The 25,597-nt window shown below is 40.6% G+C and overlaps 2 protein-coding genes across 3 annotated transcripts in view; one reads left to right on the plus strand and one right to left on the minus strand.

Annotated features, from left to right (window-relative positions):
• The window catches only part of GRTP1 (growth hormone regulated TBC protein 1), a 31,208-nt gene extending 26,310 nt beyond the window's left edge, over positions 1-4,898 (plus strand). The window contains exons 7-9 of the mRNA XM_044428550.1: positions 1,818-1,990; positions 2,093-2,278; positions 4,533-4,898. Of these exons, the coding sequence (XP_044284485.1) occupies positions 1,818-1,990; positions 2,093-2,278; positions 4,533-4,622 (449 nt within the window). The 3' untranslated portion in view covers positions 4,623-4,898. The remainder of the gene's footprint in view (positions 1-1,817; positions 1,991-2,092; positions 2,279-4,532) is intronic.
• A 2,479-nt stretch (positions 4,899-7,377) lies between these two features.
• LAMP1 (lysosomal associated membrane protein 1) lies at positions 7,378-25,386 on the minus strand. 2 transcript variants are annotated; one of them, XM_044428636.1, is made up of 9 exons: positions 25,201-25,386; positions 16,840-16,958; positions 14,931-15,144; positions 14,644-14,802; positions 13,479-13,696; positions 12,300-12,422; positions 11,795-11,864; positions 9,491-9,661; positions 7,378-8,311 (listed from the first exon to the last, which is right to left on the minus strand). In XM_044428636.1, the coding sequence occupies exons 1-9, from the start codon at positions 25,247-25,249 to the stop codon at positions 8,172-8,174; spliced, it is 1,263 nt and encodes a 420-aa protein (XP_044284571.1). In that variant the 5' UTR covers positions 25,250-25,386; the 3' UTR covers positions 7,378-8,171. The 2 variants fall into 2 exon arrangements, with proteins under 2 accessions (XP_044284571.1, XP_044284572.1); XM_044428637.1 differs by lacking the exon at positions 25,201-25,386 and adding an exon at positions 24,664-25,124.
• Positions 25,387-25,597: the final 211 nt, after the last annotated feature.

Consider the following 25,597-nt stretch of genomic DNA (forward strand, 5'->3'; position numbering starts at 1 on the left):
CAAGCTAGGCTCCAGCAGTATGTGGACCGAGAACTACCAGAAGTACAGGCAGGATTTCAAAGAGGGAGAGGAACTAGAGATCAAACTGCCAACATACGCTGGATCATGGAGAAAGCTAGGGAGTTCCAGAAAAACATCTACTTCTGCTTCATTGACTATGCTAAAGCCTTTGATTGTGTGGATCACAACAAATTGTGGCAAGTTCTTAAAGAGATGGGAGTACCAGACCATCTTATTTGTCTCTTGAGAAATGACCTATATGCGGGTCAAGAAGCAACAGTGAGAACTGGACACGGAACCACTGATTGGTTCAAAATTGAGAAAGGAGTTCGGCAAGGCTGTATACTGTCGCCCTGCCAATTTAACTTATATGCAGAGCACATCATGAGAAGAGCGGGGCTAGATGAATCACCAGTTGGAATTAAGATGGTTGGGAGAAATATCAACAACCTCAGATATGCAGATGAAACCACTCTAATGGCAGAAAGTGAAGAGGAACTAAAGAAGCGGGTGAAGGAGGAGAGTGCAAAAGTTGGCTTGAAACTCAACATTAAAAAAACTAAGTGCGTATAGTCAAGTGCGTATAGTCAAGGCTATGGTTTTCCCAGTTGCAATGTATGGCTGTGAAAGCTGGACCATAAGGAAGGCTGAGCGCCGAAGAATTGAGGCCTCTGAATTGTGGTGCTGGAGGAGACTCCTGCGAGTCCCTTGGATGGCAAGGCGATCAAACTGGTCAGTCCTAGAGGAGATCAACCCTGACTGCTCTTTAGAAGGCCAGATCCTGAAGATGAAACTCAAATACTTTGGCCTCCTAATGAGAAGGAAGGACTCCCTGGAGAAGAGCCTAATGCTGGGAACAATAGATGGCAAAAGAAGAAGGGGACGGCAGAGGATGAGGTGGCTAGATGGAGTCACTGAAGCAGTTGGTGTGAGCTTAAGTGGACTCCGGGGGATGGTGGAGGACAGGAAGGCCTGGAGGAATGTTGTCCATGGAGTGATGGGTCGGACACGACTTTGCGACTAACAACAACAGCCTTGCAGGAATCCTCCTGTGTTTGTAAGGAATCTAAATCCCTTTAGCAATTTGATGTGGGACTACATGCCACCCACGCACCTTTGCTTATTCTCAGGGTAGCTTGTGATGTGCAAATTTGCCACTGTCTGACTGGTATTTTCAGTGCCATCTATGCTAAGGCCTGTTATGGTGTCAGAATCATGCCTTGGAATGTCCATTAGTCTTTAAGGTGTAACACTGTGTTCTTAATAATTCTGCAGTGAATACCACATGTTCAGATGGTTGCAATGGATTGAAAACTAGTTCAGAGCAGTTTCTAGCAGCATCCTGTTTGAGCTGAGGAAATCATCCAGCCTCTTGGTTGCCTTCTCTTTTCCTGATTTCTTTGTGCATCTTTGAGGACACAAGCAATGGAAGGCAGTCTTTCAATCAGCACTATGCTCTTTGCTCAAATTATCTGGTATGTGTAGAGAAATAGAAAGGGAACAGGCGGTCATTCACTTAAAACCAGGCTGTGGAGACTTTTGGAAACACTGGGGTGATTCCCCCTTCTTCTGAGTAGTCTCAAGCATGATATGAAGTGCAATTCATCCCCTTCCTCTCTTGTATTCTACAGCAGAAATTATTTTTAACTGTTTTATATTTTGAGCATTTGAATAATTTGAAATTTCTTTGGTCCTCTTTAAAAAGAAAGGTGACTAATGAATTCAATAAATAGTAATGCATTTTTATATACTATACTTCCTTTTACCTTGACCTTTTTTAGTGATTTAGTCTTTGCTTTTCCCTTCTTGCTTGAAAGATTATTATAGCCCAGAAATGATGGGACTGAAAACTGATCAAGAAGTTCTTGGAGAGCTTGTAAAAATGAAGATTCCAGCTGTGGCAGAGCTAATGGAGAAGCATGGCATTATGTGGACTTTGGTGGTGTCCCGTTGGTTTATTTGTTTGTTCATTGACGTTCTTCCAGTCGAGGCAAGTGAGAACTTCTTAGCTATATGTATGGTTTTACTTTCAAGAAATATTCCAGCATAGAGTACCAGTGATGTCTAAACAAATGACTTCCTTCTTCTACAGACAGTGCTTCGAATTTGGGACTGCTTGTTCTACGAGGGATCAAAAATACTATTTCGTGTGGCCTTAACATTGATTAAGCAACACCAAACTTTCATTTTAGAAGGCACTAACTTCCCAGATATCTGTGATAAATTTAAGCAGATCACCAAAGGTCCATTTGTAACAGAGTGTCACACTTTCATGCAGGTGGGTGTCTGCTTATCTAGAAATATATATGTATTGGTTTGATAATGGTTGTGGATATTGGGAAACTTTTAAGTGTTTTGCTAAAGCTGGTTGGAGTATTTTGTGAATTTTTTACCTAGAGTGCTTGAGCACTGGGTTGAATTCTGAATACTTGTGGATGGAACTCCACCTGCAGGACACATGGCTGGAGGAAAGGGTAGGGGGCATTTCTGTCCCAAAAATTTCCTTCAGAGGGTCAGGCAACATCCAGGATATCATGGGGGAAGGCACTAGGAAGCTCCAGTAGGAACTGACAACTCACACCTCCTTGGAACCTCTCTTGGATTTTAGTTTTTTCTGTGGAGGAGTCTGGATTTAACCTATTATGCTCATCATTTGGAAGACATTTTTTCTGCATAAACATGATGATTCCTAAGGATGTGCAGAAAGCACACAGATAACAAGCCTTATCTTACCCATCACTGTAACAACATTTTCATGTAGCACCTAACCTTGGCAATAACAGAATGGGAGACTTTTCAACCTTTGAAAACGGTCCGGATACTGCAACTGGTACAGAATAGAGCTGCCAGGCTGCTGCCAGGGACCGGCCGTTACTCTCACATAACGCTGGTCCTCTACCAGCTCCACTGGATTCCAGTTGAAGTCCGGGCCCAATTCAAGGTGCTGGTTTTGACCTATAAAGCCCTAAATGGCTTGAGACCAGGACACCTGAAGCAATGTCTCCTTCCTTATATGCCCTCACGCCCCTTAAGATCTGTGAGAGAAGCCCTGCTCTGGGAACCCTAAGAGAGGTAAAAAGGTCATCAACTTGGAGTAGGGCCTTCTCTGCGGTGGCGCCCAGACTCTGGAATGTACTTCCCAGAGAGGTATGCCTGGGCACCAAGTTTATACTCTTTTCGCCGCCAGGCAGAAACCTTTTTATTCAAACAGTATTTTAAAAGTTAACAACTTTCATCCTTCAGTCACTCTGTTTGTTTTGTGATTTATTGTTTTGTTTCTATTATTTATTAGAAATTGTTGTTTTAATTGTTGTTTTAAATATTGTAAGCCATCCTGAGATTTTGAATAATAGAACGGCATACAAAAGCTTTTAATAAATAAATAAATAATAAATAACCCAATAAGCAGCTATTATTCAAATGTTAGAGTACCAGACTTTACTAGCAACTTGAAACCAAATGTCTTCTACGTGCTGTCTGGTGCAAACTTCTATCAGCCTTAGGCCCTCTAGATGGTTTGGCTTCCAGCCCCCATCAACCTCAGCCAACATGACAGTGGTCAGGAGTTGTAGTCCAAAACAGCAAAAGGTGACCCCATTTGCTGAGTTGCACTTCAACCTCTCTTCTATGATCACCATGTTACTTTTTATTAATTACCACCTCTGCATGCCAACCAATTTGGGGGTTTCTGACTTGAGTGTCCTCCCAAGAGCTTTGCTGGATTAAATCAAGTTGCGGCTGCTGGATGGATTTAGCAATATACTGCTTCTGAGCATAGAAATTCTGCCTAGTTCATAGCTGCTGATCAGCCTGTCCTGAAGCCATCTGAACAAGTGGCTGTAATCACATCTCTGCACACTGGACTTGCAAATAAGCAATTATGCAGAAGAGCACTGCAGAGACAAGGCACTACAGTTCATGTATTTTCTGAAAGTGTGGCAATGCTTCCACTACTTGTATCTTCAAATCCGGTGTGCTCTAATGGTGCCACAGTGTTAGCACTAATGTAAATGAATGTTAGCACAATGACATTAGCAACTGCTAGCACAGGAGGCAAAAGCACCGTTTGGCCATTGAAAACCAGCAGAGGCAAATCATTTCCCCCTCTTTGTGCTGGGCTATGATAAATAGCATTGGATTAGGGTTAATTTACGCTAGTGCAATGTCATTAGCCCTAGTGCTACACCACTACCGAATCCTGTCCATCTAGACTACACCTCTAAGTGCATTTGTGAAAACATTAAGATGATTTTTAGGCATGTGGTTTCAAAGAGTTGTGCTACAATACTTTTAATGGGAATCCCACATAATTGGAATGTTCTAGATTCTGTGTCAAGCCCACTAGAGGATTTCATGCTCCCCCAGTGCAGTATCCCATTTTAGAGAAGAATTTGTTACTGGGCATAGGCTGGAAGATTCTGAAATGCAGTAATGTATTTCTGCAGCCTGTTCTATTCCCTGAAACACAGTCTGTCTTCTCTCCCCAATCCTGGTTCCTCTGGTTATACTAACATTTTAATTCTTATTTCTAGAAAATATTTACAGAGCCTGGAAGTCTGCGGATGGCTACAATAGAAAAACTGCGAGAAACTTGTAGAGAAAATCTGATTGCACAGAGGTAAATGGACAATAATATAAAATGTTGCAAAAATGGGTACATTCCATCACTTCACTTATGCACAATTTCTGTTGACAGGCGCTTGACCAGTTCTCTCCAGCCTTTTTGTATAATAGTTTTATTTTTTGTGAAGACAATTTTCATTTGTGAGAATTGCACCATGAGAATGAAATTATTACTGTGGTAATACCCCCCCCCCAAATAAAGGCACTACTTGCAGGAAATGTTGTCATTTAAATTTATAAATGTCTTCATATGAAAATACAAAATAAATTCTAGTTATGAAATTGAGTTGTGTTTAGAAAAATAAGTACGAAAATATTCTTTTGAGAACAGCACATCTGTGTCTTAGACTTGCTACAAGTCTTGCTTTGCATCCCCAAACACCTTTTATCTGGAGTAGTACTGTCACAGCAAGCCTGTGTAACACTTGTGTTCATCTATTTATCTTAAAAGACATTCACTTCTCATTGCAAAGAAATAGGAAAGCTCCAGTGGCTGTTTCCTTTTTTTAATGAGCTGCAAGGGCAAGTTTCCTGTGTATTAAAGAATGTGAAAACAATGTATGTATGCACAATAGCTCTACCGCACTAGCCTTGCCTAGTTGATTCTTTCAACCCCACTGAAAAATTTGTTGCTACTTTTAAGGCCCTCAATGAGCACATTTGGTATAATACAGGACTTTTCAATATTAAGGGAATTATGACCTTCTGAATTGGCTGATGGTCCATAGGCGTTCTTGGAATCCCACAACAGCAGTGCTGGTATTCTAAAGGTTCGTCGCTAGCATGCAACCGAACCCCAAAGAGGGAAAAGGAATGCGCTGGGGTGAGGGGAGTAAGCTGCCACTGCCTCTACCCCAAGCCCTCTCCACATCCCAGCCTCCTTCCCTTCCGTTCCCCCATGCTTTATATGGGATGTTGGAAAAGGTTGATAAAATGCATGAAGTAAAAGGTGGAGATCGCTGCTGCTGCCAGAACTCACTCAAGCCATTGGATACCTTCGAGTTAAGACTGAGTTTAAAGCCTTTTGTAGATTCAGGGCAAAGGTAATTTGATCACATGCTGAGTTTTGAGATAGGTAAGAGGCTATAAGCCTGAATTTTAACTAGTGTCTTATCTGTAAATCACCTGAGTGATTTCAGCCTGGAATTAGACTGCCTGGTCCTGTGGTAGCAGAAGTACTTCAACTCTATGTGCAGTAACAGGTTGTATGTTTTGCTCTTTCAATGTGCAGGTTGGTATGATATATGTGCCTGGAAGAATACAGGCAACAGTAATGTAAAACAGGAGTTGTAGTGTACAACATGCCTGCTTGGTATCCAAAGCTTAAACTGGAAGCTGGTTAAAAAATTATGTTTTTCTTATCATGAGCATTAAATGTGTACATAGTACTGTAGACCCCTGGTACTCCCCAGATGTGCTGGACTAAATCTAAATCATTGCCAGCCAGTATGGCTAAGGCCATGGCAGCTGTGAATTGCAGTCTGGCACAGCTGAAGGGCAGCAGTTTGGGGAAGGCTACACTAGAACAAGGAGCTGTGATTACAAAGACAAACTATGCCAGTCAGTGGCTCTTACAGTGCAGGTACTACATAGATACAGCTTTAGAAATGATGCTTATTTCACCAGAAGTGATCTTCAGGAAGTTCTGGAACTTTCATAATTACATACCACTGGTCAACCAACCCTAAAACTTCAGTTTGTTCTTTCTTCAACTCTTAGTTCTTAGAATATACACATGCAAACTGCTGTGAAAAAGCAGGCTTTTTCACAATGAAAATGTTACGGTAAACCAATTGCCATGTGGATTTCATGCAGAAAAAATAGTGGCAGTTATAGCTGTCATCACCTACAAAGCCTGCACTGATTTCAAGATCCCACTCTGACTCTCATTCAGGGCATCTGAAAAGTGGCTTATTCTGCCTATACAAGTTTGGAGGTGATTCACTTTAACTCAGTACCAAAGCAGTTGAGATTTTGAAGTCCAAGGCTTCATACCTCCTCTAGGGAAAATTTTAAAATGGTTCAAGATACAGTAGTCCCAGGAAGGGACTACCAATTTTCTTGGTACAACTGGATGCAATTTGCAATATTTGCCCTTGTGAAAAAACTGTCATGATTCAGACGAAAAACAGCAAACAACCAGCAATGTTCCTTATAAATTCTTTTGAATACAAGACAGTATACAAGGGAGAGCTTAAGAAACCTATAAAGTTTCAGAAGGCTAGGTAGTTCTTATTGAAATCAAAGGTTTTTCAATAATCAGAGCCTGCTGTTTCATCTTTCTCTTTCTCCTAAAGCAGCCTGTGTGTAGCACCTCTCATAAAATGTGTCTTAATCTTAGAAGGCAAAGCTATTGGTCAGCTCCACCCACTCTGCCTTCTGCTGCTTCCCCAATGTTTATTGAAAGGAAAACAAAAGGCTATCTTTTCAGATCCAGAATGAAGCCTTAGGCAAAGCTGAGCTTTGGAGGGGCACCTGCTTCTATTTGGGAAGCACCAGAAACTGCCAGAAGGATCCCAAATTTTGCTCAGGCTCTAGCTGAATTAAGTCACATCTCTCCTATTAGAAAGCCTATTTGAAATAAGTAAACATTACTGAAGATTTCAGGGCAAGGTTCTGAGATTAGTATAAAAGAAACAATGTTCTAAGATGTGTAAATAAGCTTCATACACTTCACACTGCCTCTCAGAAGTCTAGATTGCAGACTGAATCATTAGAAGCCCTGTAAATTGGTTCAATAGAACACTGAAAACATACAGAAAAGTCTTTATTAGCATTGTTACAGGCAATGCATCCATAACTGATCCTTGCAGTGTACAGTCCCAGCCAAAGTCAAAGCAAGAATTAGCAGATTGAAGTCTATTGTACACATGTGCAGAAATAGGATCTCCTTTGAACTTCCAACAGAAGAGACTGAAATTTACTTTACAAAAAAATAAAGTAACACCCATTTTATGTAAAAAAATGGCCAACTCCTACCAAGTTGACAGACCAAAAATATCTTTTAAGAGTCAGCCAAATTGTATCTTCACACCTTTCATATACTGGGCTTAGTATTTAAAGCTTAATGATACACATCTAGGTAGAGACAAAGTAGGAATAACTGAGCTTGATTGGTCAGTCATTACTTCAACTGCATAAGATCAGTAACTAAGTTCAGCACAGGTTGGTAGTAGGAAGTGGAAGTTTCCCTTTGTTAGATACAATTAATCTGAATTTAAGTGAATGTGAATTAACTATCACTCATTTTGAGTAGTTGATATTAAAAAACATGCCAATTCTGAAAAGCATTCTTAAAACAGCAGCCTGTTTCTAGGTGGGTAAATATTTAACCCATTAGCAAATTAAACAGAATTATAGAAGTTATCTTTTGTGCATAGTTAAATGCCACGAGATGAATTTCACATTTAGTTAAGCAGATACTGGAAGAAACAGCTGATAAAGAAAAGATTGTGCTCCCTCATATGACTGACAGGAAGATGAAGGGGGGATCAATGTATCTGCTTCTTGCAACTGCTGCTCTTCCACTCTGGTTTAAGTGCAAATTATTAAATAGTTTGATAGCCAGCATGGCTACGTTTTCTTCCAATTAAATATGCAATCAACACTATAAGGACAAGTCCAGCAAGTGCTGCACCAACAATGATAGGGATCAACATATTGTTTTCATCCTGTGGACATTCTTCCACTGAAAGAAAGAAAAAAAGTTTTATTCTGGAGTTCTATCAATCAAGAGGTCAAGAGATTTTTCTTTTAAATCATGCAAAGAAGCCTGGTGTTCAATCACCAAGTTTCTCTGGGCAAGTTTTTTTTTTAAAGCATTTTACTTTGGTTGCTAATAGCAATGGGGAGATGAGAGATGAACATAATTCTGAACAATACTGTACTGAAAGTACATTTAACATTCCCCAACCTCACCACACCCCCCTCACACTAGCCAGTGTTTGAAACTTCCCCAGTTAGTAGAAGCTCTGCTGAATACTTTCCACATGCTTTATCTATTTAGTATAAAAAGCATGATTATGCAAGTTACAAGTATCGCCCCACCATTTCAGTTAATGTTTGGCAATTAATTCACCTTATAGTTGCAGCAGAGGCTAACTGTGAACGTATGCACTAAGATCACCTGGCAAGCAGGAGCACACATTTTATCAAATGATTTTTAATATGACACCTTACTTTGTTTCACCTTGTGTAATTATTTTAAAGGGGGATTTTGGTGATTTTTCCTCATCAACTGGTGGAAGTCAAATTTAAACTGATGATGAAAAGCAGAATACTACTTATTTCAGGTATCATATGTTTAAATGGTCAAGAATAACAGCCTTTCCTTTCAAACTTGTTGAGCCATTAATCCTTTAGGAGAGCTGAGACCAAAAAAAATTTACACATCTTTGAGATAGCTGAAGCATGTAAGCTTGTTTAAGTTTAAATAAAACAACCAGCATATGAATTGCACTACCACTCTTTTAGGGACTGCAGGTGGTGCAGTGGTTTAAACCGCTGTGCTGGTTGATCGAAAGGTCGCCGGTTCGAATCTGCACAACAGGGTGAGTTCCTGTTGCTCCGTCCCAGCTCCTGCCAACCTTGCAGTTCAAAAGCATGCAAATGCAAGTAGATAAAAAGGTACCACTTTGGTGGGCAGGTAACAGCATTCCGTGCACTTTGGTGTCTAGTCATGCCGGCCACATGACCACGGAAACTGTCTGCGGACAAATGCTGGCTCCCCTGGCTAGGAAACGGAGATGAGCACCGCCCCCTAGAGTCAGGCATGACTGGACGCAACGTCAAGGGGAAACCTTTACCTTTACCACTCTTTTAAATGAATAACTCCATTTTCAAATATTGTATTGATTAAATTTCTCACCTGCTCCAAACTTGTTTCCTGAAATCTTGAAAGCCTGGATTTGAACATTGTATATGTTGACAGATGCTATGCTTGAGAGCCAGATACTCTCTTTTGAAACACATTTGTAAGATTTCCCAACTGTAGCTTGTAGGGCACTCAGGGTATTGTTGACAGCATTAATAGTTTTTCCTGGGAAGGAGGTGAAATTATGTAAGACCACTGTTATTTATAAAACCTGAACAAGTAAAGACAGTCTAGAGAGACATGCATTCTTTTGCCACCTTATTTTACCAATGGAACTACGATGTTTACCTTCCAGCTGGGTGGGATCTGGCCTGTTTTGTTAACCAAAGAGAACACTCTGGACAGAATTGGGACCAGTGTGGCCACCATTTGGCCATCATTCCAGGAAGGCTTTAAACAGATCGGATGGCAGCATATCCTCTCCAGGGCGATTAGGCCTCTGATTTCAGCAACTCAAAGTGGGTGGATCTAAAGCATATTCTACACTCAGCACAAGTGGATTTTAAGAAAGGCCTTGGAACCATTGAGCACAGCCACACACTGCATCAACTAGTCTATTCTGGCATTCATGAGCACAGAAAGGCACTCTATGTTGTGTTCGACCTGATAGCCGCATTTGATTCAGTAGACCATGCCATGGTCCAAGCTTTCTTTGCTCTGAGAGGTCCATAGAGACACAAGTCAGACTGGAAACCTCCAGTTCCCTAACCTAAACGATTATCATCAGAAAAGCAGGGGTGTGTCCTGGCCCCCTTATTACTCAATTTTTATATAAATAACATTGGTGAGAGTTTCAGGACCACAATTTACACCTCCATCATTGGGTCAGTTAAAAACTTCAGTTTGATTGTATGCTGATGACATGGTCCTGATTTCTCAAACTAAAATTGGTCTAAGCAGGCTTCTACCGCAACTGGGATACTATTGCAAAGATGCTAAGACCAAAGTAAAGGTCATGGGAGGGGGGACGACTCAGAACTTCATCTTGGAGCATCCTTGGTAATCCAATAAAGAAATGTTGCTTTGTTAAATACCTGAGGGTCACTTTTAGGGACAACCTAAATTGGAAACTCCATCTGGAAATGGTCAAAACCTCAGCCCCTAGAATTATAGGGTCTATCTTGCACTTTTTACACTTAAGTGTTGACACCTGATAGATCTTACATTGAAGTTTTTTAAGACCAAGGTTGTTCCCTACCTCTTATATGGAATTGAAGTATGGGGATGAAATAAGGATATACTATCTCATCTGGACATAATTCAAAACATTTTTCTAAGACAGTTACTTGCCCTACCCGGGGGTACCCTGTCTGCACTGTTAAGAGCAGAAACAGGTCCTCTCTCTTCAGGCTTGTGCACATCTTGCTATAATAAAGTATCAGAACAGGAACAGGTCCCCCAGTTCATTATGGAATAAATCATTCAGTTATTATCAAAAGACCCTAAACAACCCAGGTTTAATTCCATAATTGATAGACATTCCCTCCCCAAATATCTCCTGGGGCTACAGTTGATAATTCCCATCTTAGGGCCTGGATATATTGCTCAGATGCCCTAATCGACCATTTTTCAATTCTGAATTCCAAGGCTTCTCCTTGGTTTAGATTATTTAAACATGACCATTTAAGATCTAATTACTTAGCATCTCTAATTATAGCCTTAGGGTGGCCTTTACAGTCCTTCCTTTCCAAGCCATCTATACAGCCCTCTTATTTGGTCATTATTCTCATATCCCAATGGAGCAGCGTGTCTGTATCTGTGGATCACTTGAAGTGGAGAATCCTTTGCATTGTATCTTTCACTGTTCTTTATACTGTGAACCCAGAAACATTTCTGACTAGCACGCTTATCCGCCTTTAATGCTTATTTTGATTCTGAGAAATTAGTGTTCTTGTTATGAGAGGCTGCTGCAAGTGTCTTACAGGGTTTCTCTTTTTGCCCTGGCAACTAAAAAGATAAGAGCTAAGAAGGCTTTGAAGGGGACACTGCCCTTACGGACAAACTGATGCTCATTCCCATTTGCTAACTTGTCTTTTTTTCTTGGCTTTAGAAAGTTCAACTCAGTGTATGAATAATCCTGTCCGTTCAACATGGCAATTAAAGTAATTTGCAAAGATTTATCTTTGTGTGTTTTGAGCTCTGGACATTCTTTGTGCCCTTTAAAACCTGGATCTACAACACAGCTTCCCTGGACACTCATGTGCCCCACAGACATTTTTCTTGGTGCCTGCCAGGTTCCATGCTCAAGACCCCTGAACTCTATATCACTAAGGATCTTTAAAAATGAGGAAATCTTACTTGCTGCTTCAGGAGGCAGACCTGCGCTTACGCTGATAACTTGCAGAAAGTATTTTTCAGTACTTGAGTTCTTAAAGAGAAAAGAAACCAGTTACTTTGTTTCTTTTTAAAAACTGCCCTACTTGTGTTATCATAATATTTTGAACTTGTTAATTTACTGAGAAAACATATGAAGCTTGGAACAGATCTGCAAAGCTTGGAACAGATCTGCAAAAATCTGCTATAGGATTAAAAGATACTCAATTCTTTACACATCCTCCAGAAGCAACTGAAGTTAGTTTGGCGTTCCACAGCTTGGGAAATCTGAGCTTTCTTTTAACCCATACTTTCCAGTTGCAAGTATATGTACATTTCCTCTCCACTTGGAGAGACTAGGATTTCTAGTGGGCATCTATGGCACATTTGCATAATTTACGCAGATCAAATGCAGGTTTTTAATGGTGTGTGAGTGATGCAAGCAATTCCTGTCTGAATTCTTTACAACACTGTATTGAACTATGCTTACCTGAGCAAAACTGAGAAAGATACTGACACTCCTAGAAGTCACATTTAAAGTAACTGTGGCATTCTCACAGGTTCCTGAGTAAGATGCATTTGCAGGAAGATTCAACACTTCTGATTTATCAGTCTTGAGGGGAAAAAAGGGCAGAAAATGTTTAGACTTCACACAGCAGTTTATGCACAGGGTGGATACATGTAGATGTCTTGAAAGCACCGTATATTCCTGCTATGGTACTGAACAGATTTGTGTTTTCAAATTCATTCATGTCAGTAAACCTATATCTGCATTAAGAGCAAGATCCTTGATACATTTGTTAATCAGCCCACCACCAATGAGGTACCTAATGCATTGTATCCTTCACATATCTTAGCCCTAGACCATTTACTATACCCCACTTGATAACAGGCTAGGTGTTTCCCCAACAGAATCCCTGTCTTGTGTACTTGTCCTATCAACAGCTGCATTTACTCAAATCCTGGGGACCAAATACTGTATTTCAATACAGGAAGGACTAATGGATCATCCCCCTGCCCATCAGATCTTGCCTGCACTCAGATCTACTCGGGTACTGTTAAATTGTTCCCTCCATTTTTTCTGACTGGTTCTGGTAACATATTAGGACTTTTTGTTCAACTGGAATCAAGTCCTGAATTGTAACGCTTTTCACTGAACTGGTGGTGTTAAACAACAGCATTGAACAGTCAGAGCAGCCAGGAATTTTGGGGTTGGATGCAAACCAGAAAGAAGAAAGCTGCAAGGTATCTCTTCCTTCTCTTCCATCAGCCTGTTCCACTCCTGCCTTTTAGAACTGGAATAGCAGCACCCTTGTTTCCCTTTTTGATTCTCAAACACATATGTAAACTCAAATATGTCACCCCCTAGAGCCTTGTCAGTATAAAAGAACATTCACATTTCAATAACTAATCTCACAAACCAAACCTGTAGTAAAACAAGTGAACTGACTTGTGAAAAGGCTAAGTGTTAATCATATTCTGCTTGGCTGAATATGCAGAATACACTAGACAGATAACATAACCCTTCAACTTGAAATTCATCTTTTGTGTGGGGGAGGAATAACTGGCTGTTTAAAAACATAACTAGTTTGTTCTAAGGTTCATAAGGTTCCCCTGAAGAAGTGTATATTTCTGTATATCCATATGTACCATTAATGGGAAGACATACCTTATTTTTCGTAGTGTAGGTGACATTGACTTGCAGACCCATAGATGCAAGCAAACAGGTTCCATGCAGGCCAGTCACATTATACCGTCCAGTATCTGGGATTTTGGAGGGTGTGGGTGGTGCTGAGCTAGTAGTTATAGGTATGTGGGTAGCTGTTGTAACGGGAGTAGTTGGAACAACGGGAGTAGTAGACCCTTTATCTTCAGCACAGATCGTTTCTAGAAGGTACAAGACACAGAAATGGAAAGTAACTAGAAGCAACCTAACCCACTTCTGCTTAAAAATAACTCAGCAGCATACCCACTCCATTACAATAAGCTGGAGTAGAGAAACATATAGAACATGAACAGCTTCCTTTAACATATGCCTATACTTTAATTTTGCTCTTTTTATACAATCAATTTATTTTGTACAGTCAAGTTATGTGCTTCTTCACATAACTTAATAGTTTTTTCTATGTTTAAAATTTTTATTGTGGTTAGTCCTTGTATTTTGAAGGAAACTCTGTCCCAGATAAAGTTTAGGTGTCTTATTCTTTTATGCAATAAACTCACTTCCTGGTATTTTGGGAGAAGTCTATAAAAAGAAAAATGATGAAGAGTTTCACTTTGTTTCAAATACCCTACCCAGACATTGCCCCACATCAAATTCTACTTCTCAGTTAATTCCTCCTACTTCATATCCTGGTCAGACATCACTCCAATTTCATCCATCAAGCATGCACGTGCTGGTTCTCTAGGAAACTGATCCTTCTAGGTCTATCCTTTTCACGTTAATCTGTTCCATTTGCTCTGCTGATGGGGGAGGTTCAAACCTCCCTTCTCTTGAGGCTTGAATGGGGTGGTTCAGCTGATCGATGGAAACAGCTGGACCATGGGAAAGAGAGGGAGGTTGCAAATTTATGGCAACCTGCAAGTGCAGAAGAGGCAGTGTGGGTAACTGAGCTGCACTAAAAGGGGTTAGAGACTCTCCATCCCTGTTTCAAGTATTTGCACAAGTTGTATTTTCTGATTGGAAACTCTTTCACAGAAGCTTTTAGAAATATTATCAAATACATATTTTGGCTAAAACCAGGTCTACAGTTAATAAAATACCCATAGATATATCTAGTTCTACTGGGAAGATTTAGTTCATTGGATGCTCTCTTTGATGAGAAGATGCTTACCATTTTTACTGAAGGTGTTATTTGGAAGGTACGCTTCAAGTGTAACATTACTGAGACGAACTGTCACATTCCTCATGTGTATCATGTGCTTGTTGTGACACATGAACCTTGTATCCAAGTGTGCTTTAATATCAGTTTCTTTGGTTGCTTCTTCCATGCCTGCAGTGGAAAGTGCACACTTGTTTTAGAGCTCATGCCTGATGGGCCTTAAATTCTACCTCGGTAGACTGCCATCCTACCTACTGCCACCCCAGTTACAGCAGCATACTGGATTCTGCAACACTTACTTCCAACTGCATCATGGAAAAAGGTGGCATCCGACAAGTTGTACTTAAAGGTCAGGTTAGTAACCATGTAGAAAACAGTCTTCTTTTCAAATGTCATGCTCAATGAATGCCCATAACCAAATCCAACTGCAATAACTTGCGAAGTATCTTTCCCGCCACAGGTGCTTTCATCTTCCAGTACATGAGCATTAGCTGGCAGTGTGAAGGTTACGTTCTAAGTAGACATAAAAGCAGCAATACAATTATAATAAGCTTCAAAACTATCATTACTGAAAAATATTCGAGACAGAACATATAGCTGCTTTTGACATTTCCCCTCCAATGCTAAAGGCAATGCTGCCTTTCTTGGAATCAGGAACTGGCACTCATGCAGATATAGATCCACTGTCTTCAGTCCCACGTCTAACTATTTATCACCATTGCTAGTCACACATTGTCAAAGTATTTTAAGATCTGCAGATCTTGAACAGCTAGAAACACCAGGGATGACAAAGTATATACTAAGTCAGCCTACATGGGTTTTATGAGCTTGCATGATTCATTATAAGTAAAAAACAAAAAAATCTGGATTTCCTTAGTATTCTCCATGCTTTTTCTCCTATGAACTTGTCTAAAAATGTATGGTTCCTTGTGCTCTAGTCTGGTCCTGAGTTTGCTTCAACATACTCATGCTGGAATAGGTGGCATTATCCCCGATACTCACATCATACCTTTTGGAATTGATTTATTTGAAGCCTTCTAGCAAACATTCTAGCTGGCTATTAACCCAGCTCTGTTCACAGAACAATGAAGCTCTATACTTGAGCTTCCATTTTCACATACTGAGATGGCAGTCATAACAATACCAACTTACCTTGCTGGACAAAGCTTTCCTTCTGTTGCCTCAATATTAATTAGTAGGTATGCTACAGTCAATCCAGCATTATAAAAGTTTGAAAGTGGTGCAAAGATTAAGTCCAACACCACTACCCATTTTCAATTTTTAAAAAAATCATCCCATTAGCTACTGATCTTGTAGCACACAATGGTTGTTACTCCCTATTAGAGTCACATCAACTTATGGCGCTACTATTACTATTTGATAATGCAACAGTTTGCAAGATTAGGTCATAATTCTGGGATGGTTTAAAAGGCACCATTGATCAATTCATCCAAATTATCATGGTGTACTGAAAGGGGTAAATATAATTTGCAAGTATAATACAAGAATAATATAATCTTAGTTAAAAAAACATAGCATTCCTTGCTAGTTGTGATTAATATTCAAAATATGTGCAACATAATTGAGACTGGAAGTGGGCAGAAATATGTGGTATCAGGAACACATCTAGAACCAGCCTGAGTGACAAAAAGAAGTTCCTGCCAGGGACAGAATGCTCTGCCTAGGGCTTAGGAGACACAACCATGAGAGTTTACTCTGTGTTCTTGGGCCAGTCTCTCAGTCTGTCACAGGACTTCTGTGAAGATAAATGCAGAAAACTATATACCACTTTGAGTTCCACAACAGAAAATAACTGTGATGACTTCACAGTATTGTTATAAAATGTGTCCGATCATACACACTATCAACCACATTCTAGTAAGGAACTTTGAACCAATCCACACATTTTCAGGTTGTTTTTTTTTTTTTTTTTTTAGAGCGAGATGATTTAAAATGAATAGATTAAACAGATGCAGCAGACATCTATGTTTAGCTGTAGCTCCCTGTCACAGTATTCACAAAAAGACAATTTACTGTTCATAAATGCCCAAACCTGAATGTGCAATAAGTAGTTTTGACTCCAACTGTAGGCATCTGAATGACTTTAGCTATACTGAGGTACAGAGTGGTCCGACAATAGCATCTTAAATTGCACATCCTCGAGTTAGCTTACTGACCTCGCATAAGTTCAAACTTAAACAGTCTCACCTGCACTTTTTTACTCTGTGTGACATAGTCCACTGTGAACTCTGCAGAGAAATTGGCTAATATGCATATTTTTCCATCCTTATTTTTTACTTGAAATGCTGACGATGCTTGTAAAAACCCTGTGAACAGAAAATACATGAGGAAGATCAAATAGTGCAATGTTAGCATGTATCCTCAAAAGGCACAATCAATATGCTTGTGTAACTGTGGGGTTTGCTGGGAAGGATGAAACACAGAACACAAGCACTTTTAGAATGCTTGCATTGATTTAGCATTTCCTTTTGTTTCTACTACATTATTTTGTGTGGATGATCCACGCCTACTTATAACACACTGCACCACCTATTAGTTTGTTCTTCAAGTTACAACTCCCATCCCGCCACCCCAACCTTGCACAGAACAAGGCTATTTGTGTCAATGTTTATGTAAAATGGTTCATTGCTTATACAGTGCCTGTGAGAAGGCCACAAAAATTACACAAGTGCAACTGGTTTATATTAGCATCCTGCTTCCAATACTGGAGTTTACATATAGCTATCAAGTTTAGTACCCACCCACTTATGCTCCATTAATTTGTTTCAAATCCCTTTTTAAGCCATTCAAATTACTTGGCTTCACTACATCTTCAATATTAACTTCCACAGTCTAACTATGTGCTACGTGAAGTAATTTTATTTATCCTGAAGCTCCTGCCAATCAGCTTTATGGAATGACCCTAGATTCAAATATTATGAGAGGGAGACACATGTTTCCTTTTCCATTTTCACCATCAAAATACATAATTTTATACAATTCTATCAAATCTTCCCTTCAGGGTGGATTTAATTTAAATCAAATTGATTTAAATCACTGGTCAGCAAGACTAGATTTTAAGCCATGCTTTTCTACATAATTTGCACTCATGCCTGCCTGACACATAGGTAGAGGAACTTCATTAAAATATTCCCAAACTGGGTCTCTTTTACAGCCTGCTGTCATTATACGTTTTCTGCTCCAGGGGCAAAAAATAATAAGACAAAGCTCAGGCTATACACAAAAGACTTATGGAGTATTCTGCTCAAAATGTTTCACTTCCATTTTTACTGCTTGCTCCTTCCTTCTCAAACTTAGTTCTTCTTGTGCAGATCTATTCCACTCCCAACAATCATCTATACATTGAAGTTTTTGAAACTCAGCACCTAAGACAGGGATCAAACTTTTTCAACAGGGGGCCAGTTGAAAGGCAGCAGCAGCAAGTGCAGGCTGCTGAGGCAGGGGTTCCCCAGGGTGCGGGCCGGTAAGGTGGTGGCGGCGGGCACCGTAGCAGCTCACTCAGAGATTGTTTCTCCAAGCGAGTCCAAATTGATCTCCAAAACGATCTCCAAGCAAGCAAGCTGCCGTCTAACCACAGGGAGTCCAAAACCTCTGAGGAGGCCTGGATAAATGGGCATGGCGGGCCCGCAGGCCATAGTTTGAGGACCCATGACCTAAGAGGTAAGGGTTTGATTCTGTGTACATAGATTTGCAAAGGAACAATGGGACTAAGGTCTTTTTCTCAACTCTGTATGTTTATTTTATGACATTTTTGCTGTGAAGTGTCATGTGATCTCTGCAAACACAAATTCACAGTTTTGAAGCATCCATGATAATGTCTTCTAGATAGAAAAATTACCCAATAAACTTACAGAAACCTCTGGCAAAGCATGACATTGTGAATGGATTAATGGAATTCATTTACCAAAAACACTGCATGAATATACAGCCTACATAATTAAAAACTAATCCTTATTTCATGATGAATAACCTTTGGACTATAATGTATCTTAAACAGTAAACTGTCTTTAGATAGATTTTTCTTCAAAAAACATTTTTTGTTTTATGATCCCTAAAAAAAAGTGGTAACTGCAAACCTGGACACTTCATTGCTCACTCCTAGTTCCAAATCATATACGATGAAAAGCATTTGTCCCAGTATGGATCCCTGTGGGAACCTACCATTTAATTCTCCATTAGAAGAGTTTACCATTTACTCCGACTCTTTGTTTTCTGCCCTTTAACCAGTTAGTGATCTATAAGATGGCCTCCCCTCTTATTCCTTGACTTCTAAATTTCCTTAAGAGTTTTTGTGGGAATAGATTAGGGTACAAATCAGATGTCTTCTTTAACAATGCTCTAGTTGTTACAGTACAAATAATTGTCAAGGGCAGCTATATAGACCAGCAGGAGTTAATTATTTACTCAGACTGTATTTGTACATCTGTACAAAGGGCAGTTCAAACTTCTGCATTTTTAAAACCATGTGTAGAGTTAAGTGTGTGTGGAACTAAATTGTCATGAGACAGGTGTCATGGAATAGGATGTCTGTTCCCTCTAGCCAGTTATGCTACAGTATTATTTGTCTCCTCTGCTAGGCTTATTCTAAAACAGAGAAAAGAGGAAAAAGTTACACAGCTACTATGTTTGGAAAAGCAGACACCAGAAAGCCAGATACCTCCATGTAAAATAACTGAATGCAAATATTTGCCATCAATATAGCAGTCTTGAGTTAAAGTGCCCGCTATATAGGCAGTCTGGTATGTATTCTCACTCCAAATCCAGCCTGTATACTCTAGCATTTCTTTGTATGTTGCTGAATTGCTCCCTGGGCTATGAGTAATTTGCACTTTCTCCACTTCTACTGTAACAAGCAAGCCATGGAACTACTACAAGTAAAGTTTATGCAGCATGTATGTTTTTAATTGCTGAAGATCAAACTATTAAACTTCCTGTATTGCTTATCTTTAAACTCCAAGGTAGCAACATCCATCAATGCCCTTTTCCCAATTGTAGTAACACTAACTCTTGCCTTCTCTCCACTCCTTGAAGCACAATTACAGAATAACAATTACTATGGATCATAGTGAAAGTTGCAAGGCCTAGCTACCAATATTGGGTCTACTGATCATATTCCTCAATTTGTTTGTCTTTTCTGAACATGGTAGGATTGCAGTAATTCAAGTCTTTTATTAAACTGCATTCATACAAGTTCTTCTAGAGAACTACATTAGCAGCACAGGAACGAAGTCCGCTGCAAATACAGGAAGGCTGTTGAAAAGCTGATTGCAAATGACAAGTTTTATTGCAGCACTGTCATGTTCCATTCGTTTACTGAGATTACCATATATTCAGTCAGGACTAGCTACTGTGAAATGCCAGCTATTCTACAAGGATACAGAAGTTTAGATTATTAGCACAGTAACACATTTAAGACATAAATTTGAAACTATCTGTTCCTGAATTATTTCAGAACAGGAATTAGCAGACTTCAAAACTTGTGGGATCTACTTTCTTTAGTAAGAGCCACAGATCCACCAACCTGAAGCCAGACAGCAACAGATATGTGAAACTAAAGCACTGTGAACTCAGGATTTGTTCCAAATATCCTTTCACACAAAAATCCATGCCTGGTTATTTTCTATTCTCTGCCCCCACCCCGCCCCTTTCAGCAGTGTGTGGTGGGGGCGCTATGTGTGAATCAGTGTTTTCTAGCTCTTCTTGGGAATTAGAAATCCTGTCCATCTAGTGAGGTTTTAAACCATTAATTGCATAGACCAGTGCACTGAAATCTGAATGTCATTGTCTTTAAAGGCTTTTACTTGCAAAAGTAGCATCCTCTAGCTTACTCACTAAGTCATATTAATGGGACATGACACATGTTTTGAATAGAGTATGCAGATATTATATCCTTTTAATCTGAAGGATCTATACAAAATGACTTGCTCTTCAGGATAAATTTATGGGCTACAAGTAGAGGAAGGAAATGAAAGACTGAGTCTAGCCACAGTCCCCTAATCCAAGGCTCACAATACACACTATTAACTACCATTTGAGCATGGCTGCATATATTTGCTGTAGCCCCATCCATATCATTTACGCAATTTATTTATTACTTATTTATTAAAACATTTTTATGCCGCCCCATTCGCCGAAGCCTCGGGGCGGCTTACAACAATAAATAAAACCACATAAATTAAAATATACATATAACATAGTAATAATAATTTAAAATACAATATACACACAATATAAAATAAGCCGCCCTGGCCAGATAAAATTCAGTAGTATTAACATTTAAAATGTTGCTTAAATAAAAAGGTCTTCGCCTGGCGCCGAAAAACAAATAACGACGGCGCCAGGCGGACCTCTCTGGGGAGCGCATTCCATAACTTAGGCGCCACCGCTGAGAAAGCCCTCCTCTGAGTAGCCACCCTCCTAATTTCTCTCACGGAGGGCTCCTGGAGAAGGGCCTCTCCCGCCGATCTCAGGGGGCGACTGGGCATATATGGATGTAAGCGCTCCTTCAGGTAACCAGGACCTGAAGCAATGGCTGAGATCACAGTAGCATCAACACTCCAGGATGGCCTGAATAACCTCTCCCCTGCTCCCCATGATAAATATGCCATTCTGAAGGCAGCCAAATGGTAGCAATGTGTTTTTGGTGTTGGTAATTTAAACACTAGTGATATATAGCAAACTGTGAAACCAGCTTCATGCAAAGATAGCTAATACTAGGATTGCACTTTCTATCTAGTTTGCGAATCAGTGGATAGTTTAATTGTAAATCTTGAAAACGAACCATTCATGGCTATAAAAGCCACATATCAAGACAGTATATTACATCTTCCTGCCAAACAGCGGTACCAGCTCAAATTTCATGCTGGATCAGCTGTTTTATCAGAAGCAGCTCCTCCTGAGTAAGCAATTCTACTTCATGGATAAACAAACTTCAAGTGTTAGGAGAAAATGACTCAAACAAGTTCTAGTGCTTGTACTGTCAGTATCTAGCCACAAACTCCTGAATGCTGTAGCGCAGTTTTGCTCAAACCAGGGTTCCAAATGTTCTATAACAGCCTTGCTCAATGGAGATAGCAGCACTTTCAGTCCAACCCATTTGAGTGGTACCAGGTCAGGGGAGAATGCTGTAATGACTTGTTTGAGGAAATAAGTCATCCTCATCTGTTTCTTAATTATTTTTCCCTTGCACCCAAACACACTTGCTATTTTATCATGACACAATGGTTCACAGAACATGGTCTACAAAACACAGACTAGCTTGCCTGTCCAAGGCATTTCTACATAAACCTTACATCATGCTGTAGAACCAAGTCCAACCAGCTGTATTCTAGTACCTTGATCACAAACTTGAGATTTCCCAGTTCAGCAGATCAAAAAAGTAGCAGCCTATTCAGCCTCATGGAAACTTATGCTAGAGTGCTAGAACTCCATGATCTGAGGAGGACCCCTAGTCAAGGTTACTTATTCCATCCAACAATACACACTTTGTTAAACTAGCTAACATAAAACTGACTGAACCTCAGTTGTTTTAAAAGCTAAAATAAAATGTCAGCTACTATATTTTTAGTGGACACTATAAAGAGAAATTAGAGGATCAGAGAACACAAGATTTGGAGAAACTGTCTAAAATCAACCTAAAACATTTGTGTTAGTATTACAATGCCTAGAAAATGTAACCATCAAAGAGACCATGCTTTGTCAGGCCAACCACTTTTTCATTTTGGTACACAGAGAACCACAAGATAAGTAGATGAGGAGAAATCACATGTGTTCTGCTAAGTGAAGTATCCACAGAAGAAAGCTGAATTCCTGAAATTCAGGAATGATAGAAGAAAGTATCACACCTAGAATAAAATCCAGCAACAAGTTCATGAACTCTTCTTCAACTTGTTCAAGTTCCAAACCACTTAATCAAGTATACATAATGAACAGCTGTATAAGACAGACTGCACTAGTCACAGGCCTGTTGTATTTTCCTAATCTGTTTCAACACCACTAAACCTTGTAAATGAAACCATTCTGATCTCTCTGATACAGCTTTTCATTGCTAACATACCCCAGCTTTGTTTAGGGGAGACACAAATACTGTAGCCTAACAAGGGCACTGGCTGACTTCAATGACACTATCCCCCATATTAAAAGTGATCTTATAACCACGTCTGGGAGAAAGGACTATAGAATATGGATACTGTGGAAAACTTTAGAAAGGAGTGCAATAAGGCAGGCAAACTATTTTAACAATCAGAAAAATCAGTGACATGCCAGATTAAGGACAAATAGAACACCCAATTCCATGAGTAATATTTGTCCTGCATTCTGCACTTCAGCTTTCCCAAAACTTCTAGTATAGTGCATTTATGCAACCAGATACTGACAGCAGTGTACAGAAGGTTTACTTTTAGTTGGATCACTAGCAGCATGTTACATTCAAGGATCATCCACATGATACTGTAAAGCCAGTGTGGTGTAGTGGTTAAGAATACAGAACTGGGTCTCAAGTGATCTAGGTTCTTGTTCTGGCTCAGCCACTGAGCCAACAGAGTGACTTTGGGCAGTCACAGACCCAGCTCAACCCACAGCACAGGGTTGTTGTGGGGATAAGACTGAGAGCAGCAGGAGAATGATGCAAATCACTTTGTATGTTTTAAACAAGGAAAAGGTGGATACGAATCTAATAAATACCTAGTTTTCACAAGAGATGACTGGGAGATGAATAGCCTATTACAAAGCTTTGCCTACTTAATTTTGCTTGCTTAATCAAATAAAGAAATGGGAGAAGCTATTTAACAACACCAGTTCACACACATGAGGAAATGTGTGCTGCAACACTTGGAAGAACAGTTTTAAACCAATTTAAAGAGGCAATGGTTTTGTGTTTGGCACAAACAGTGTTGTAGTCATTTGCAAATGGGTTTCAGATAGGTAGATAAGCACTCCCACACTCAAATGACACAGCAAGATGAAAGATTTTTATATTATATTCATAACTTGAATAGCATAACAAACTATTGCACATGAGAAGTGAGATCATAACTCATCCAAAAAAGTGCCTGCAACATCTGTTCATAATCTGCAACCTTCAATAGCAAAGGAAGCACTGGTGGGAACATTCCCTGCCCCCACTCCAAACAACTTGTTGCTGTAGAAATAGTGAGAAGCTTTTTCCAGGGGAGGGAGGAAGAGTCTACTAGGACAGAAATAATACATTGCAGAGGGTCACCCACAAGCTCTGCAACAACCAAGTTAAAAGATAGGCTTTTTGCAGGGGGGGGTGCACTAAACATAGTAACTGGGAAGGTCCTGCTGATCCAGCAGTAGCTGTTGTACTATTCTTTTTAACTGCAGTATTTAATATTTGCTGTTATCACAACTATAAGGATTCAACAAACAGTGTATCGATGGTATACCACTAGTTTTAACTACAATATTTGAACAGTCTTCAAAAGCAGTGTTACCTTGGAAGGAGGAAAATAATGCAGTGACACATTAAGTTAGGCAGGCATAGCCAAGAGAAATTAGGTTTCAAGGTTTAAGTTACAAGCCATCAATACTTTGTGTATTCAGTTCAGGCAAAGATTGAAAAAACTACAGCTGCAACTAGTTCTACAGTGTACAGAAAGGGAAAGTACTCAGTCACTTCCTCCTGCCTTCAGAGAAAGAAAACATTCACTAGAGCTTTTGCAGAGAGCAGGAGCGTGTGAGTGAGTGCGGAAGTAGCCTTTCCCAATCTGGTGCTCTCCAGATTTTTTGGATTACCCTATTTCTCAACCATTGGCTAAACTGACTGGGGCTGATGGGAACTGCAGTTCAAAACATCTGGAGCTGCCAAGTCAGAGTCAGCTGATTTAAAACCCACAAAGGGGCTTAAGCGCAAATCAGAGGAGGAAGAAAAAGCGTAGCAAAGATTTTGCTACAATAGACATAAGGAAGCAATACAAAACACGAGAAAGGGTTTACTCAGTCACCGTGCTTAAAAATCCGATTTTCGCAAGTACTCTGGTAGGCTGATACCTGTACAGTTGGGCGATACCATCCAATGGGAGAATCTTCACAAGAACACCGGGACGAAGGTGCTGTTCCGAACGGCAAAGGAAACACAAAAAGAAGCCGCATTTCTCCCTATCGTCTCCCAAAGCTAGCAGTTACTTTCTGAAGTAGGGAAGAAAGCATCTGGTCCCACCTGGGGGGCCCCATACCCTTCATTTGGGGTACCTTGCCCACTAAAACGCCCAGATTAACTCACGGCATTTTAAGGGGCAAATGCTTATGCGGCCGAGCCCTCAGCTCGAAATTCAGCCCCGGTGAGCCCCACTCGACAAAGGGGCCGGAGGCAGCACTTTTCCTCTGCAGGGGCTTCCTCGCAGGCCGCCCCGGAGCTGGGAACGTCTAGGCAGGCCCGTGTTGCGAAAAGGGAGCAGCAGCAGAGCAACGTCGCTCAGGTAAACAGCACAGAGCGCGTCGCACAACCCGCTGAGCCGAGGCCTACGGGGGGGAAGGGAAGACGCGGGGACCCGCGTCCCCGTCCCCGACTTCTCCTCTCTCACTCACCCAGCAGAGCCGCCACCAGAAGCAGCTCCCGGACACTTTGCGCCGCCATGACAGGAGCGAGTCGAGTGAGGGAAACGGGCCGAGAACGAGAGGAGCAGTTTCCCCGACGCGGCCCTACAGTGGAGATTGGGCTGGCTCTGAGAAGCGCCAGGAGTCAGTCACATGATCGACGACGTCAACCAGCCCCTCCTTTTCTGCACCCCCAGTCACCTGACCTAAACGACGACCAGCCTCCTTTAATCCAAAAAGAGAAAAGGTGGGACTGAGAAAGGGTGGGGAATGGCCGGTCCGAGCTCGCCGTGATCTCGCGAGAGTTGCGACCAGGCGAGGGAGAACCGGCTTCGCAGCTGCTTCTGCCCCGCCCCCCGCTATCGTGCGGGGAAAGGTCGAGCTGGCG

This window comes from Varanus komodoensis, unplaced genomic scaffold (assembly GCF_004798865.1).
Source record: "Varanus komodoensis strain SLA01 unplaced genomic scaffold, ASM479886v1 scaffold2, whole genome shotgun sequence".
Taxonomy (NCBI): Eukaryota; Metazoa; Chordata; class Lepidosauria; order Squamata; family Varanidae; genus Varanus; species Varanus komodoensis.

Coding starts and splice junctions, on each gene's coding strand:
- LAMP1 (XM_044428636.1), bottom strand. CDS start 25,249: ATGGCGGCGCAAAGTGTCCGGGAGCTGCTTCTGGTGGCGGCTCTGCTG. Junction 12,423..13,478: donor CCTACACTACGAAAAATAAG/GTATGTCTTCCC, acceptor TTTCCCCTCAAG/ACTGATAAATCAGAAGTGTT. Junction 11,865..12,299: donor TCTTTCTCAGTTTTGCTCAG/GTAAGCATAGTT, acceptor TTTCTCTTTAAG/AACTCAAGTACTGAAAAATA.